Source organism: Mesitornis unicolor, unplaced genomic scaffold (genome assembly GCF_000695765.1).
Source record: "Mesitornis unicolor isolate BGI_N332 unplaced genomic scaffold, ASM69576v1 scaffold36072, whole genome shotgun sequence".
In the NCBI taxonomy this organism is placed as follows: Eukaryota; Metazoa; Chordata; class Aves; order Mesitornithiformes; family Mesitornithidae; genus Mesitornis; species Mesitornis unicolor.
The window spans coordinates 2,196-18,534 of record NW_010171836.1 but is presented as its reverse complement, the minus strand read 5'-3'; the positions used below and the strand labels follow the sequence as shown (position 1 = coordinate 18,534).

Here is a 16,339-nt window from a genome sequence, read left to right as displayed (position 1 = left end):
AAGAACTGCATCGCTCTTACTTGAAACAAAGCTCTACAGCAGTTATCTTGAAAATGTACCTGATTGAATCTTGGTAAGTTACTGAAGTATGTAATACAATCAACATACTTACCTGTGGGGAACAGTGAGAATGTTACAGTTTGGTAACATTTTATGTGTGTCTACAGCAAAAGTAGACACTTAAAGTACTTCTGCAAGAGATTGCAGATGTCTAAAGCTGACTTCAAACAGGAAGATGATTCAACATATAAAGTGTATTTTCATTTGGAAATTGTTTTCTATCTTACAAGATCACTACTTTTAGTGTATCTTGAGAGGAAAAGTGAGAAAAGGCAGAGCATGCTGTCCAAAATTACAGTACCAGTTTGTGAACAGACGTTCCTGCAGAAAACTGAAGTTTCCAACATCCGGTTTAGTAGCAAAAATATCTATTCTTTTTCGACTTTTAGTGTGTTTCTGATGGTGAACTCCATTGTATTTTTGAACTGCTCATATGTCTCTGTTATAGGGAGCTCTAAACAATTAAGAAGTCTGTTTCCAACGGGATACCTTTTATGCAAAAATTTAATAGTAGGTTCAGGATCAAAACCAATGGGAGGTATAGAAAAAGAGCCTGTGACGAAGAGCAGGATATCCTCCAATGTCACGACAGACTCACCACCTAGAAAAATAAGATTAGGTTGTATCATTCATTGCCTGTTACCCCTGAACCGTTATCCTGCACGTTAAAGATCAATAGGCTGAATGCACATGCAGTTATATGGCCAAATAAGAAAAATTAACAAGAAAAACCCACTTGAGTTAGTTCTGAAAAATCTTAGGTGAACAGAGAAAACTTCTTTAAGAGACCACTGTTTTCTATCTTTGAGACGTGCACTATCTAATAAGAATACATTCGGAGCAGAGCTAAAGGGGGATTAACTTTTTTCTGTGCCATTCAGCTTGGTTGTGTTTTCTTAAAAACTCACAGGAGTTTTAGTACCAATCTTTCAGATATTTACACCTCTCGAGGTTGATTATAATTAAGAAGAGGGAGAAGAAGGACTAATTAGGAACCAGCAGTGATCTCACAATCATTTATTATCATAAAATTCATTTATTTACCACACTAAACTCCAAAAACCAAACCCTATGTAAACCAGCAGCTAAATACCCCGAACAGGGAAGAGATAAAAGAAAAAAAATTACTTACTTTCCACATCTTGCAAATAACCCATCCAAAAATCAACTTTATTTACATCTGATGAGGAATGGATTGTAAAGAGTTCACAAATAGTTTCAGCTGAAAGTTTTTCAGGTTTGTGGCACAGTACACTAGCGAACGCATCCGGATGTATTTGCATTTTCTCCAGCACACCAAGAGTTTCCAAACCTTGCCTAAAACTATGAGGGGGGGAAAAAGCAAGCATGTACCAGAAAGCTGTACTGGGGATAAAGCATTTCAAGCAACTGGCTGTGGCAGATGCACCCACCCGACTAAAGACCTGAGAAGGACCCAACAAAGACAGTGCTAAAGTTTCTGGCCCTGGTAGTGCCAGGACTGCCTCCCCCCTCACAGCTCATGTCCGGTCCACTCAACAGGGGTCAAAGGCAGGAAAGTTGGGGTCCTCAGCCAACAGGGGCTGACACGACCATGTATTGACCACAGAGCAGACTCCACCAGGGTATAAATGGGGTCCCATCAGAGCACTCATTGGAGTCAGTCCTCCTTGGAGCAGTGGGTCTGCAATCAGGGACTCTCCCCTTGAGCTGGGACTCCACTTAAGGTAACTTCTCGAGACTGAGAGCCCTCCCTTCTCAGGTGAGTGAGTGCACATTTTGGATCGTTTGGCCAAAAACTTAAGAATTCTTAACTCAGCTGTGTCTGGTACTATTCCCAACCAGCATATCGAACCTGTATTTGTTAAATGTCAGTGGGATGTTATCTTGGTAAATGAAGTTTTGTCTGCTTCATTTCAGTTGCAGATTAAAGCTTGTTTGAGTTCATTATCTGTGTGCGTGTAGCCATTTTGGTGCGATTCTATGACACTGGCCTTATAATTTAACCACCATCTAAAATCAGAATTAAAATTTTACATAAGTTGTTCACTCAATTTCTTTGATATTGATAGGCTGAATCAGTAAAATTCAGAATAAACATGTTGAAAGCGTACATCAGAGGTGTAGAACATTAACGGCTAAAATGACTAACTTTACTTACTTGCAAGTCCTTCATACTGACAAGCTAGTGCTTGGTCTACTCACTAAGTCCAGCTCCAAAACTACACAAACCTACATTTTCCCCATAAGCAAACAGCCTACTCATTACCTTGCACTTTTTATCTTACTAGTTTTAAAATATGATTGGTCAAATAAGCCACAGAAGGCCCAACTGAAACACTAATTACTCCCAACTTTGTTGTCAAAGATAACACTGTAAATGTGTACTATACTTGCGGGGAAAATTAGCATTCAATGCATTTTTACTGAGCAGATGAAGAATACAAACTGGAAGTAAGGTCAGAGACCAATCAAAAAGTATTCAATGGCTGCAACCTTCCCAGCTATTTGAAGTCATCACTACCTCACGGGAACACCAATGCAATGCTTACATTCCAAGTAGGCCAAGTTACACTTGTGCACATTATGCACACACAAACTCCGTAATTACAACTCTGATAAACTCATTTAAATTCCTGACGTTTAACGCTTCTAAAATTTAAAGATTTTAAACTTGAGCAATTCCGAATTAAAAATGAATTAGAAATCTTGCAGTGCAAAGGTTTTTGTCATGCTACAGTTTACAACTGTGAATCTGCCCTCTTCATAAGGTTGAAAAAGGAATGTGACCAAGGAGAAGTGGAACAGAGTGGATACATAGAGAAATAATTTCAGTCTTTCAGTTTAACTAATCCACTGAAAATTACAGTGTATTTCATTAGTTTAAATGGAGAATAAGTAAGAATATGTGAAAGTTAGTTTTAGTAAGATAGTATTTAGTATTTCAGTGAGGAAAAAATCCAGGAGGTTTGAAAACTTGAAAGAAAACAAACCTTTCTAAGGGTGAAATAACTCTCTTGATTACATGACAGATCAATATATCATCCACCAGTGTATTCTTATCAGACAAAGCTGTTATAGGTCTTAAACATCCAGCAGCAGCAAGGAATTCATAACAGTTGTGTACTGTAGACTGTAGGCTGGACAGACTATTTGCATGTTTTATCTGTATCAGGATACAAAAATTAGGAATTAGTTTATGGCATGCGTGTGTGTGTTTTTATATATACACATATATATAAATAGAAGTAAGCTTTTAAAATCTGAACTTAAGTTACATTCAATATGCCCTTCTTTATCTCCAAATACAGTCGTGAACAAGAATTTGCCAATAAGTTTAGTTTTATTTACCATTTTTATTGTCTGTGCTACATCAACATCAGCAACATCTTCTAAAGCTGGCTTCACGTTCTCTGGACCACAGACAAGACAATTGAACAGTGTTTTGGAAAAGAAACCAGGAAATGGGCCACCGTGAACCAGAGAAACTGCAATCATTTTACCAGCTTCAAAATAAAGATTCTCTTTTACAGCTGCAAATGAAAAAAATAAATTACTATATATGCAAAAAAAGAATTTGTCACCCTCAATTTTTTAATAGAAAAATCACATAATGCAACTAGTCCTTACTTTAGCGGACGCAACAAATGAAGTTTGCCACCTCCTGCTAGCTGAAATAGTAAGACTGGGTGTGTTGTGGTTTTGTTTATTAAACACAGGAGTACCATATTCTTTTATTCCAACTCTTCAGTCACTATCAATATTTAGGAGGAGATGCAATTTCCTCTTCTACTCTGTATCCAATGCACATTTAATTCTGAAGCCTAAGAACTCAAAGAAGTTGAGTTCTAACCTCACCTCCTAAGTTTGGGTCTTTAGGAGGCATGCTATAAAAGATAATGTTCTAGAAATCTGAGGAAAGGAAAATAAGTAACAGAGAAAGTGAGTCATGAAGAAAGAAACTCACTTGTAGAGAACAAATACACTAATTAAAAAGCTTCAAGCCTAATCATATGCTGTATTTTTCCCTTGGTTGTCATGAACTTCTCCAACTAAACCAAAATCTTTTTGTTATTACAAACCCTCTCCTTCCTTTAGCATTGAAAAGCAAAAAAAATTCAAAAAACAATTTCTATCCATCAAGGCCATAATTGTGAAGTGACAATCGTGTTGGCTAAAGATTTTAAATCCTTTCAAGTTATACAGTTCTTAATATATTTTTGAACAAAGAATTTAATTACCTTGAAAATCAAGGGACAAGTTCTTTGCAGAAGAGCCCTCAAACAGTGATGAATTTTGAAGATGAAGCATTAGTAATTTGAAGAAATGGTGTTTTGATCCAGCAGAAGTATGTGTCTGTGATCTATTTTTGCAGTTTGTGAACTTTATTTCAATGGTGTTTGTAGGATTGAAGTTGCGCTTTCTAAATTCTTTTAAAGCATCGTTCCAGATATTTTCTGCACTGATGTTAAGCCTTGTGGTTTTTGTTTTAACTTGTAGCTTTAACTCCTTCAGTATATTAGAAACTTTCCTTCTTTGCTTTCTTAAATGCCTACAAGAAAATCACGTGTATTTTCAGATGAAATCTGTGATTCATAATTAGCAACAGTTATACAGAAAACACCCTAAAATCCGTTAGGAAGAAAAACACTTCTTTAAACACTTTGGTACATTTAGGTATTGCCGAAAATATCAGTAAAATATTTGATATAGATTCTTCAAATTTTAAATACCTCTAAGAACTAGAAGAAAAGGAGGTAGAAATAATTACCTTGGCATAAAATGACTAATTATTTTCCTAATTCAATTACACCAACATAATGCAAAACAATTCTCACACCATCATTCTACCTTTGAACAATGTGATACAAGTGAGAAATTCTAGAGGTTACCATGCTTGTGTTAAAGAGATGTTTTGCAACCAAGTTAGAATACACTGCCAACTACTCTCTAATATTTAATCTTTGTTACTATAATAAACAATACACGACTAAGGATAAATGTTGCAGTTCTCATTTAAAAAAAAATAAGACATCAGACCATAAGACCCTTCTTTGTTTTCTAACTTGCAACCAAAACTATTTCAAATACCTTACCTACTAGAAGTAACCAAGTTCCTCATTAGAATTTTTAGCACATATTACAGATAGAATTCACAAATTAAGTACTGACACAAGACAAAGAATTCTGTATTCTTAACTGTATATTCTATATTAAAACATGATATTTTACCACAGATTTTAGCATGATCACGAATTATTCTTATGGTACAAATGCAAAGACATTGAAAATTCAGGACATGTCTAATTTGAATAAAGTAATTTGGATTCTTTTTATTCCTCCTTTTCTAAAGAATGGCTAACCATGCTCTGATAAGGACAAATATGTCTGCATTTTGATCCCACTCACTAGCAAACCTAAAAATTCTTAATAGATAATAATTCCTCTCCTCACCCCCTTCTGGCATTTAGAAACAGCAGAAGCCTTTTTTAAGTTATGACTTCAAGTCTTCACAGTCCTCATTTTATTTTCCCAGTGACTATATACACACACACAAATATTTATAGCCATTATATACATATATATATATATATACACACACACACCATGTTCTGTAGGAAATACGGTATAAAGCCATGTGCTAGATTACTCTTCAATGTAAGAAAAATAGAAGAAAATACTTTTTGCTTAGGGAACACTTCCTGTTTGACCTCAGTGGAGATAAGGACATGGTCATTCTGTTGGATGCTGGAAGTTCTAGGTCTGGGCAGGGTGACAAGTTGTTCTGGCACATTATCTTTGGTGATCTACAAGCCAAAACAGCAATTTGAGGGGATACAATTGAACAATTCATAAACATTTCTTATTTGAAAGTAACAATATAATTTCCCCCTATTTCAATACTGAATCTCATTCCTATGTTCATTTACTTTAAGTTCATCAGTGCCTGAACTACAATCTTAAAGAGTAATTCAGTATTTTATTATCTGGTGGTTTTAGGATCTGTTTTAAAAAATATTAGTTTCTGCAGGCTTGAAAAAGTTCTTATTACAGCAGAGGAAAACATTTATATAAACATCTCTGTAAGCACTGAAACACTGTTAGCATAGAAAAAATACCAATAAGCAAACTCAGCTTTTTAAGTTTTGCCATTTGTACATTCAAAGTTACCTCTAAGTTGTTAGAATCCCTTTTACAAGTATCTAATTTTATCAAACTAAAAGCTGTTTTATATGCCACTGAACATGAAGAACTACATACAGCAAATTTACAGTTTATGGCTTACTCAGAAAACGTCAATCACTAAACTTTACTCCACTTTTATTCGATTTGCCACTTAGCATTAAAAACTTTCTCCTATGGAATAAGCTATCACCTCCTCATGTTTAAATACTATTTTATGTTATAATCAGTTTCTGCTTGAGAACAGGAAATTACACACTGGAGGAGAAAACTGCATTGAGATCCAGGTGACTGATGAGGGCACTTTGGAGATGGCTCTTCCAGCAAACAAGTTGTCCCTTCTGTTTTTTCAGAGGTAGCCAAAGAACGCTTTTTCCGTTTGCTGTAGTTCCCTGTATGATTAAATTATATTAAATTAGTGATTCTGCTAGCTGTAAAATAGATAGTATTAAAATTTATCATTTTAAGAAGTCACTGTCATATCCATAATTTTACCTGATTTTGCCGAGATACTTCTGCATTCCACGCACTCCCAGTTTTGCTCCCGTGACTTCATAGATGAACAGGCCAAGTGAGTTCCACTGGAACCACAACACTGACAACGCTTTATTTCCCATTTACTAAAATTAAAAACTTATGTATTTAGAATTCGACAGAAGAACGAGGCTAGTTGAAACATAGAATATTCAACAGTAAGTGTAATCCAGACACAAAACTAACAAAGCATGACTCGGTCAATCTGGTAAGACTGTATATAATCAAGGGAAGCTTTCTTCAGACAAGATGTACTCAATTCCTGGTTACAGTAAGAGGAAAAAACCCAAAGCTACCCATGTTCCAGCACCTTGTATTGAAAGGGGCTATAAGTTAGTGTGCTCCTCATGTTGCTAGCCAGCAACATCCTTTGTATTTTATAGGTACCCACTATTCAGCATTTCCAAATGAAATTTTTTTTTAAAGGAGCATGTCTGATTATTCTTACACAGTCTTAATAAGACTTTTCATTAATGACAGCATTTAAGTATCTGTGAGGTTTTTGTCTACATTTCTTCTATTTTGCTTAAACACACAAAGAACAATGTGCCTGCTATCAGTTCAAATATTGGAAGCCTAAGGTACAACACAAAGTAAATCCTGAGACACACATACCATGAACAAACCAAGTTATGTTTGGTCAGAACTGTACAAAGATTTGCTAATGTCTACAGGGAGTAACCTACCACAGTACTACAGAAACAACTCTTCAAAGTAGAGGCTCTAACAGCTTTGATTATATGCATACCAATGGAAGATACACATTTCAGAAGCACAGAAATAAAACAAGAATGCAAAAAGTAAACTTGCTATTCAAAAATTAAGTGATAGAACAGAATAAAGCCTTTCAGACGATCACCCAAGCCTCTCACGAAGGTATCAGCAGTACTCTAGCTGCCATCCGCATGCAGAGGGATAGCTCACAGCTAGACTGATTTTACACAGCTAGTTAATTTCCAGCTAAGTCTAGTACTTTACTTGATTCTTCTAAAGGTAGTAAGAATTTTAACAATCATTAAAAATTTCAATTACATTTTGAATGAAAGACATGTAATATCCAGTTTAGGCACAAGTTATTCTACGTGTTATATGGATGTACGTATTTTACTTCAGCTCTGTAACAAATGAGAACAAGGACAAGATAACTGATAGTTGATTGGTTTGGTATTCTTGGCTTTTATAACTGGAGAAAATTAGAATTGAAATGTCACAATTATAGGGAGTAAACCAAACATTTCATTTGGACATAGTGACTTGGTTTTACATTAAAACCTGATGCTGAAAATATCAAAGTATTTAAATAAAAAAAAAAAAACAAAAAACCCCACCAAGTAACTGTCCCATCCTAGATTATGCCTTCCTGCAAAAGTATCATACCTATCAGGTTCATTATAGTCTCTTCCTTTCTTGCAGAGACATCTTTTAATGTCACAGTGTTGATAGCACTGCAGTAGGTCTTGATATGCATTCTCTTCAAGTTCCCAAGATGCATCCCTGTAAACAAGGGAGAAGATCTGTTACTACAACTGTATTTCCAGTTGTTTATGTGGATTATTCTGTCTTTGAAAAAGATGCAAGTAATAACCACATGCAGATATTTTAACCGTGTAATATCCTAGGCAACAGCTAGAAAATTGGGAGGGAGGAGAAAAAAGTTTAGGAACAAAAATACTACTATAAAATACACACACTTTCTTGTGTACAGATACTTTGATTAAAGTATTTATTATTTTTCACATGACCTCAGTCCATGTTTGCTGTTTCATATTATTCTGCCTTCTCTCTCATAGCAGACAGGGATTTGTTTTGGCAGTCTACTCAAGTTACCACTCAAAATGGTCTCATGAAAAATAACTTGGAATTTTCCAGGCCAGTAAGGCAATGTTTGTCAAGTATTTTGTGTCTTCTTCCTCTCTAAAAGCTTGAGCTTCTGTCTCCAGAGGGGATGAGTTTTTGAAGAGACTAATAGTTATTAAAGAATGATACTTCTAACAGAGAACATCATTCTGATCACTTTCTGTCCTATTTTGAGCCCACTCAAATGGTGAAAGCTTATGAAAAACAGCAATTCAGATTCAGATAATTTAAAAACTTGGGACACAGCAAATACACTTCTCAGCAACCTCTGTGCTAATGTGAAATCACTGTATTTTTAAAAAGTGTTTTGGTCTTTTACATACATTCCTGGTTGTATAATGGCATTATTTCAGAGGTTCCTGCTTAATATTTGAAGTTAAAATTTGGCCTTTGACAATTTTGATGCATAACTAAAAGGAAACTGGCTACTTCTTATCCAACCGAACAATGCTACCACTGACAGTAGACCTGAGGCTTCACATATTAATAGAAGCAATTCTAAAAAGAATACGTAAAAAATGGTTTTAACACCCTATAAAAGTTTTTACAGAAGAATGATTATTTACAAAACTACTTACTTTTCTGGAATGTGTATACCCATCCTCAACATTTCTTTCTGAAATTTGTCCTTGTTATTACATACTGTGCACCTAAAGAAAAATATCCCAGCACTCAAAGCTTGATACTGTGTCAAGAAAAAAAAAACAAAACACAACAAAAAAAGCAAACCAATTATTGAATCACTACCGTCCTTCAAGTGCCAATAAATAATGCCTTAATATCTCTAACTACTACACTCATGGATACTGTACAGACATAGATGTTAGAGCCAACATCAATCATGATATCACTTGACATTGAAGCAAGTGGCAAGAGTTTTCTCTTCCTTTAAAGAAGAAGTGAATCACTCACAAGAGGTCATATGCTAGAATCCAGTTCATAAACAAAAGCACAATTCTTTTCTGTCAACCTTTCTAGTTCTAGAATGAGTTTACAAAATGAACCTTTTAACTTTTTCCAGCTCTGAACTTAGGCAAAGAGAACTGATGATGGATAAATTACATTTTTAGCATTTAGATTCTGCACATAATTACTTGCAAGAAGGCAAGTTGGACTTCAGTTTCTAAAAATTAAGTGCATCACACATGCAGAAACATGGAGGAGGAGCAAGAAATTAATCACATTTTAAAAAATCCTCCTTATAAGACACTAGACTCCAAAACACAATTTTTGGCATTGTCCTTCAAACCCAGTATATTTCCATAGCTACTGCCTACATTAACCCTAAGCAATTTTACATAATTATAAGCAACCATTTCATTATTTTTAAACATGACAAAAACACGATCCACATAGATGCAAAGAGAAAAGAAAGGGAGATTGTGCATTACCTGCAAGCATTCTCGATGAAACCAAGCATTTTTACAGCAAGGACTTTTCAATACAGTGTACACTGGAAGCTGTTCAACCAAATCCAAGCATATCGTACACTGTGAGGTTTCTCCAGATTCTTTATCCGGAAACTTTTGGACTGGTTTATGTTCCCAGCAGTAAGATCTAAAAATAATAATATAAGGTTTCCTTATCAAAAAAACATTTTATAATTTTCCTCATAAAATTTTAAGATAGCAAAATTAAGTCCCTATTATATGTTTTTAATGAATAAACACAGCTAAAAAGGTAGACATATACTGGTTTTGGCTGGGATAGAGTTAATTTTCTTCACAGTAGCTTGTACAGTGCTGTTTTAGATCTGCAATGAAAAGTGTTGATGATAACACAAGGATGGTTTAGATACTGCTGAGCAGTGCTTACACAACATCATGGCCCATCGCCCCACCAGCATAGGCTGGGTGTGCACAAGAAGCTGGGAGGGGACACAGATGGGACAGCTGATCCCAACTGGCCAAAGGGATATTCTATATCATGACATCATGCTCAGCAATAAAACTGGGGGAAAGGAAGGAAAGGAAAAGGAGACTCGGAGTTATGATGTTTGTCTTCCAAAGTAAATGGGAAGCAGTAAACAAATTCCTTATTTTGCTCTGCTTGGGCATGCATCTTTTCCTTTAGCTATTGAACTGTATCTCAACCCATGAGTTTTCTCACTTTCACCCTTCCAACTCTTATCCCACTGAGGGTGGTGAGCAAGTGGCTGTGCAGTGCTGAGCTGCCTACCAGGGTTAAACCACAACACAGATGTAAATAAACTATGTATCTAACAGAGCAAGTCAATAGAACAATAGTAAGGAAGAAGCATGTTGCCAACTGATGCTCTGTAAATTACAGAGAACATATACTCCTTTTCTCTCAAAAAAAAAATATAGGCAGCCAAACCATTGCCATTTAACAGAGGCACAGGAGGTATACAAACAAAAAAACCAAACCCAACCATTTTGCAGTTTAGATTAGAACTTAACGCTCAGTTTTAGAGACAACAGAACTACTTGTAGAAGCATTAAATGATAAATTTAATATATTTAATATTAGAGGTACTAGGTATGCAATAAACTATGCTTGGCCACAAATCAGGTATTTTTTCTTAGACAACCCAGATGTCACTTATAATTCTAGCAGTCCATTCAATGACAACCCATAAGAAAAAAAATTGCCTCCTGTACAAATATAATTAATTGAAAATGAAAAATCAACAAACCCCCAGAACTTACCTGAAGTCTTCCATGAACTGGAAAATACACTCCTTTTTTATCCCACAAGGAAGATGGTAACTTCGCTTGCATTTGGGAGCTACACATCCAATTGAAGCACCCTTTCTCCTACAGATATTACATGTCTAGAAATAATTTGGTTTAGAAATGAATATTAATAAGAATGTTAACAGCTAAAGTCTGAGAAAATTACAGGAATTAAATCAATAGAAAAATTATAAATCATGCAAGAAAGAATATTAGTCAACAGATTGTAACTGTAACAAGACTACTGTATCTATTTCAGAGAGTAGATATATAGTTATTTTGCAAACTTTGATTATGTATTGTTTTATATGAATGTTGACTGTGACAAGCCAAAATACAAGTTATTTTATGAGTACCTATAGTTTAGTTGCATTTATAAAATATATAACGTCAGCTTGAAGCTCAGCACAATGTCATAAGGCATTATGCATGTGTAATTTGCTCTCATTTATTTATCTGCAAGATACCTAGGAAATACAAACATTAGCAGACTTTTGCAGGTTTCATTGCCCCTTGTAGTTTCCACAAACCCAATATGCTTTCTTAAATGTAAAATTCAGATGCTTGAATGGGCTCAGCACACTGCTCATTGGAGGGGAAAACAAAACAAACCCCACAGGCTATATTAAGCGCACTTAAAAGTTACTTTTTTTTTCTCCTCTTGTAAATACCAAAGACTTCATTCTTACCAGTTTTGCAGCTCTATTTACTTCTTTTTTAATATCAGTGATTAAGAATCCATCTATACCTTCATCTTCTTTCCCCCTCTGCCAAATGCCACTTGACATCAACTATGAAAACAAATAGAGTATTTTAAAACATTCACCTACCTAAAGATTTAAAACTACCTACACTGTGTTTGTCAAGAGAAGTTTAGTCTAACAAAGCTTGTGTACAAACATTTTAATGATTAAAAAAACCTGATGCAAAACATCTGTATATTTGTCTTATATGACACAATGGGGAATAGTAACCAGTAACATGAAAATAAATATTTCATAACATCAAAATGTAAGAGTTCAGAGCTCAAGATGGTGTATTTTACCTCTTTTTTTTTGAGGTATACAGACTATTCAGATAATTATCAAACAATTACTTTCAGCATATAAAGCTTCAGAGGAAGTAAAATTAAATTAGTTTAGTTAGTGTGAATGACAATTGTGCTGTGGAGATAATGAAACACAGTAGGAAGCATCTGTACTGAAGTGCAATCTAAGAGGAAAAGTAATTCACTTTAGAGAACTAAATAAAAACAGAATCAAGTAGGTAGGCAAGTAAGAAGAGTCTGATGATAATTTAGATTAAAGTTACTGAGTAAGGCAGTTAAAATCACAACCTCAAAATAACTAAGTAGTTTCACAACTTGATGCCTCCTATATTCTTTCCAATCTCATTTTATAATTTCAACACAGTGGCATTTTCGAACTACAGAGTTTTATCACCATTTTAAATTGAATAAATGTAAAATTTGATACCAAACCAAATTAAGAATGTTTTTCCAAATGGGAGACATTTGGCAAAGAAAAATTAAACTGTGACACTAACTGGCTTCTTTCTACAACACCTTTCATATATAATATTCACTGTATCTTGGGTATTTTGTTTTTAAAATGAAGCGGGGACCAAAATCTAGAAGATGACTTCAGGAAGCTCCTAACAGTAAAATATCTTATAATTCAGGAATTTGAGGCTTCAGCACCTCAGCTCAGTGTTGGAAGCGTGCCCTTTCCTAGCTGTTCTACTCCATCAGGAAAGGACTTTTCCTTATCAGTTCACATGGTCTTATATAAGAGACAAAATTATCTGGTTGAGAAAAAAACCACAAAACCCCCAAATAATTCTTGATACTCTTGAGACTTTTTCTCAAGTTGGAAAAAAAGTGTCAAACTGTATTTATTAACAAAGAATATCTGATTTTTTTTAAGTAGTCACACTATTTAATACCTGCAAAAATTTACAGTTTGAAATGCGGTTTAAGTACATATTAAGAATATAAATATTGGAAAATGTCAAGTGCGATAACCAAAAGACACACAACTGTAGTTTATATCCATAGCTTTGTTCAAATAGTAAGCTTTTACTAAACAGTGATACTGTAGCTATAGATGATCAGTAGGGTGCATTTGACTAAATGGAAAAGTAGGACTATTATTAAAGTGTTACAATGACCTGTGTAATGCCAGAGAAAAACTCACAGCCAAACAAGAACTAATGAGAAACAAGAACAAATATGGCAACTTTCCACAAGGGGTGGAATTTTCACACCCTGAATTCTGAAACTACTTTTCTCTTGCAGGAAAAAAAGGTGTAGGTGCAATCTGTTCCCTTTCTCCTTCATCTGCATTCATTGCTATGATAGGTTGGGAGAATTAACTAAGGAATTACTTTAAAATGGATCATAATCAGAATTTAGCTTTGAAAAAAGGCTTTTTGGGATTTATTTCATCTGCTGCACCTGAAAAGTATAAGCCTTCAAAAATCTACAAGTTATAGATGACAGTTCAAGCTTTACAACAACACTTGTATAACAACAACGAAACTGTTACAATAACCGTTTGGACAGGTTATCACTATTTAACACTTGTTGCATTTACTTTTTTTTTCCCCCAGCTAGAACAGACAAGCCCCAAGATCAATACCACATACTTACCAAACAGTAATAATGAACAGTAAGATGGTATTCCACATAGGTTTTTTTTTCTCCATACTTTTCAGGGCAGTCATCTGTCCATCCACAGAGAACACAGGCTAAAATATAGAATCATGTTCATAATTGTAGTGAATGTTCTGGAATTACTATGGATCAGCTGTAGAGCAGTAACATTTATCTCTTTTAATCACATGCTTCTTGAAGTAGATTACCGGATAAAAGACAGTAGATAGCGCCCTCTTCTAAATGTTGAATTCCATAGTAAATGCAGAAGAGAGTACTACTCACTCCTCCTCTAGTTCCTAATAAGAACTACTCCACCAGTTCCACCTGCCTCCCGATTCAGGAGAGGGCTATCACCCAAGCTAAATTCACAAGCCAATTGTGCTCCCAACTGAAATGTTCTTCCCAAAATACCCAAAGATAATTATCAATCAGTCAACAATGTCCAGATGTGTGAAATGTCATCTAATTGTTTTTACATCACGACACCACCAGATTAGAATCATGAAGCAACTTAAACATTTCTGTGTACACCTGTGTGATAACCTTTGAGAAAAGCACATGAATGAAATCCTGACTGTATCAAGTCATAAGCTATCAGTGCTATTATAAAACACATGCTAGTTTCAAAACATTCAGAGATCTGAGATAACACTGGAATAAATTAAAACCTTGAGGATTTCTTAGTTTCTGCAGTTCCTAGCCCACTAACATACTTCCACAGAGTTACTGAGAACTGAAGGGAAGATACTAACTCTGTGGAGATATATAAGATACATTTTCAATATTCTACCATCAAGAACAGTCATAGTAGTTATGAGAATAAAGGTACTGCTTCAGCCTAAGAATGCCTTGAATGATACATCTCAAACACAGCTGTATGCGACTTGGCAGCTGAATTCCCAAGGTTGGTTACTTCAAATAACTGCAGAAAAAACCAATTTTAAATAATCCAATTACATCAAACAAGGACGCTTAGAGTTTTTCTTTTTCACTCCTTGAGACAAGTGGTTCCATCACAGTCCAATTACTGAAAATCCATCTATTCTTTGAGCTCAAATAAAGCAGGATGTAATTTGTATTATATACCCAGATTAAATATTTTTGTAACCACTTAATAAAAACCTTACTTACGTGGACTTTGAATGTCAATATTATTGTTTTCACTCATCCTAATGGGCTCTTCTGGCTGGCTGTCATAGAAAAGAAATGAGGTGTTAATTACGTCCAGTGCATTAACAACAATTATATATAACTTTTACATTTTCTTTTATTTTAAATTGAAAAAAACCCACACACTGTAAAGTTAAAATGGGATCAAGAACAAAAGAATACTATAATTCAACTGCTAATGTGAGAGATAGAGGTTTGGAAAGCAGGATGCAAATGTTAAGAAAAAATATTCCCAGATCAATGAAACGTAGCAACTTTTAACTATTTCCCCAAACTTTTAAACAAGATTTTATTTTTCAATGAGAAAATAAAATTTCAGTGCAACAAAGAGTTATGTACAGACTTGTATGGAAGAGTTTGTAGTTATTTAAAACAAAAAGTAATGATTCAAGGACAACCAAGGAAGTGGCAACGACTCCTACTCAAATATTGTATTAACATGAGGAACTTGGGAATTTATATCATTTAGAACTACGTATTTTATATTCTAAAATGGAATTAATTTATTTGGTAACATTAACCTAACCTTCATCTTTCAAATATAACATGCCCCTAAAGATTAGATCCCCAGGATACATTAACATGCATATACCAAGAGCTAGCCCTTCCTTCACTGTGAGCCACACCATGCCCTCATGGGGAAAAAATTAAAAATACATGTTTCTTAACAGTTGTGCTAAGATGGCTGGTCTTTCTCTAATGCAAAGTAGAATCCTTTAATCTATAGTAGAACATATCTGTAGATCTTTGGCTTGCCTTCTCTTAGGAAGCTGAAGAAAGCATTACATAGGTTTTGCATCATGGGTCATTGCCTGCAAACCCATGCTTAACCTCACAGGTAGGCAGACAACTTCCTTTCACACGCCAAAGTGAGCAAGACGCAGCCAGTGACAAATTCAACGTCCAACCCAGAAACCTGGCAGATGTGAGCTATCATAGTTAAGGTATTTACAGTTCAGATGACTGTCAGGTACACGCTTCAGCCACAAACCGCAGGCTAATCCAGACTATTGCAAAGAAAGTACTGCCGCCACTTCACTGGAGTTTTAGGAAAGTGTGGGGATGGGCGAGTTCCAGTTTTGTTACAACTTCAATCTTGATGAGTCCACACTCTGCCCTTGAGCCAAGGTGGCTTGTGGAGTATACAATGTTGTGGAAGATAACCACTGAAGTCAGTACATGGCATGCTATGCACTACATTGCT

The 16,339-nt window shown here is 35.1% G+C and overlaps 1 protein-coding gene across 1 annotated transcript; it reads right to left on the bottom strand.

Annotated features, from left to right (window-relative positions):
• Positions 1–428: 428 nt before the first annotated feature.
• G2E3 (G2/M-phase specific E3 ubiquitin protein ligase) lies at positions 429–15,133 on the bottom strand. Its single transcript, XM_010180161.1, has 15 exons — positions 15,097–15,133; positions 13,960–14,057; positions 11,999–12,100; positions 11,283–11,407; positions 10,005–10,170; positions 9,192–9,298; positions 8,134–8,250; positions 6,718–6,842; positions 6,482–6,614; positions 5,721–5,846; positions 4,281–4,591; positions 3,391–3,572; positions 3,033–3,205; positions 1,193–1,383; positions 429–661 (listed from the first exon to the last, which is right to left on the bottom strand). The coding sequence occupies exons 1-15, from the start codon at positions 15,131–15,133 to the stop codon at positions 429–431; spliced, it is 2,226 nt and encodes a 741-aa protein (XP_010178463.1).
• Between the last annotated feature and the right edge of the window lie 1,206 nt (positions 15,134–16,339).

Excerpts from the sequence above, each read along its gene's own strand:
- G2E3 (XM_010180161.1), bottom strand. The coding sequence starts at position 15,133 with ATGAGTGAAAACAATAATATTGACATTCAAAGTCCAC. Across the intron at positions 12,101-13,959 it reads CTGTTCATTATTACTGTTTG|TTGATGTCAAGTGGCATTTG; the intron begins GTAAGTATGTGG and ends TTGTTTTCATAG. Across the intron at positions 4,592-5,720 it reads AAGTGTTCCCTAAGCAAAAA|GCATTTAAGAAAGCAAAGAA; the intron begins GTATTTTCTTCT and ends ATTTTCTTGTAG.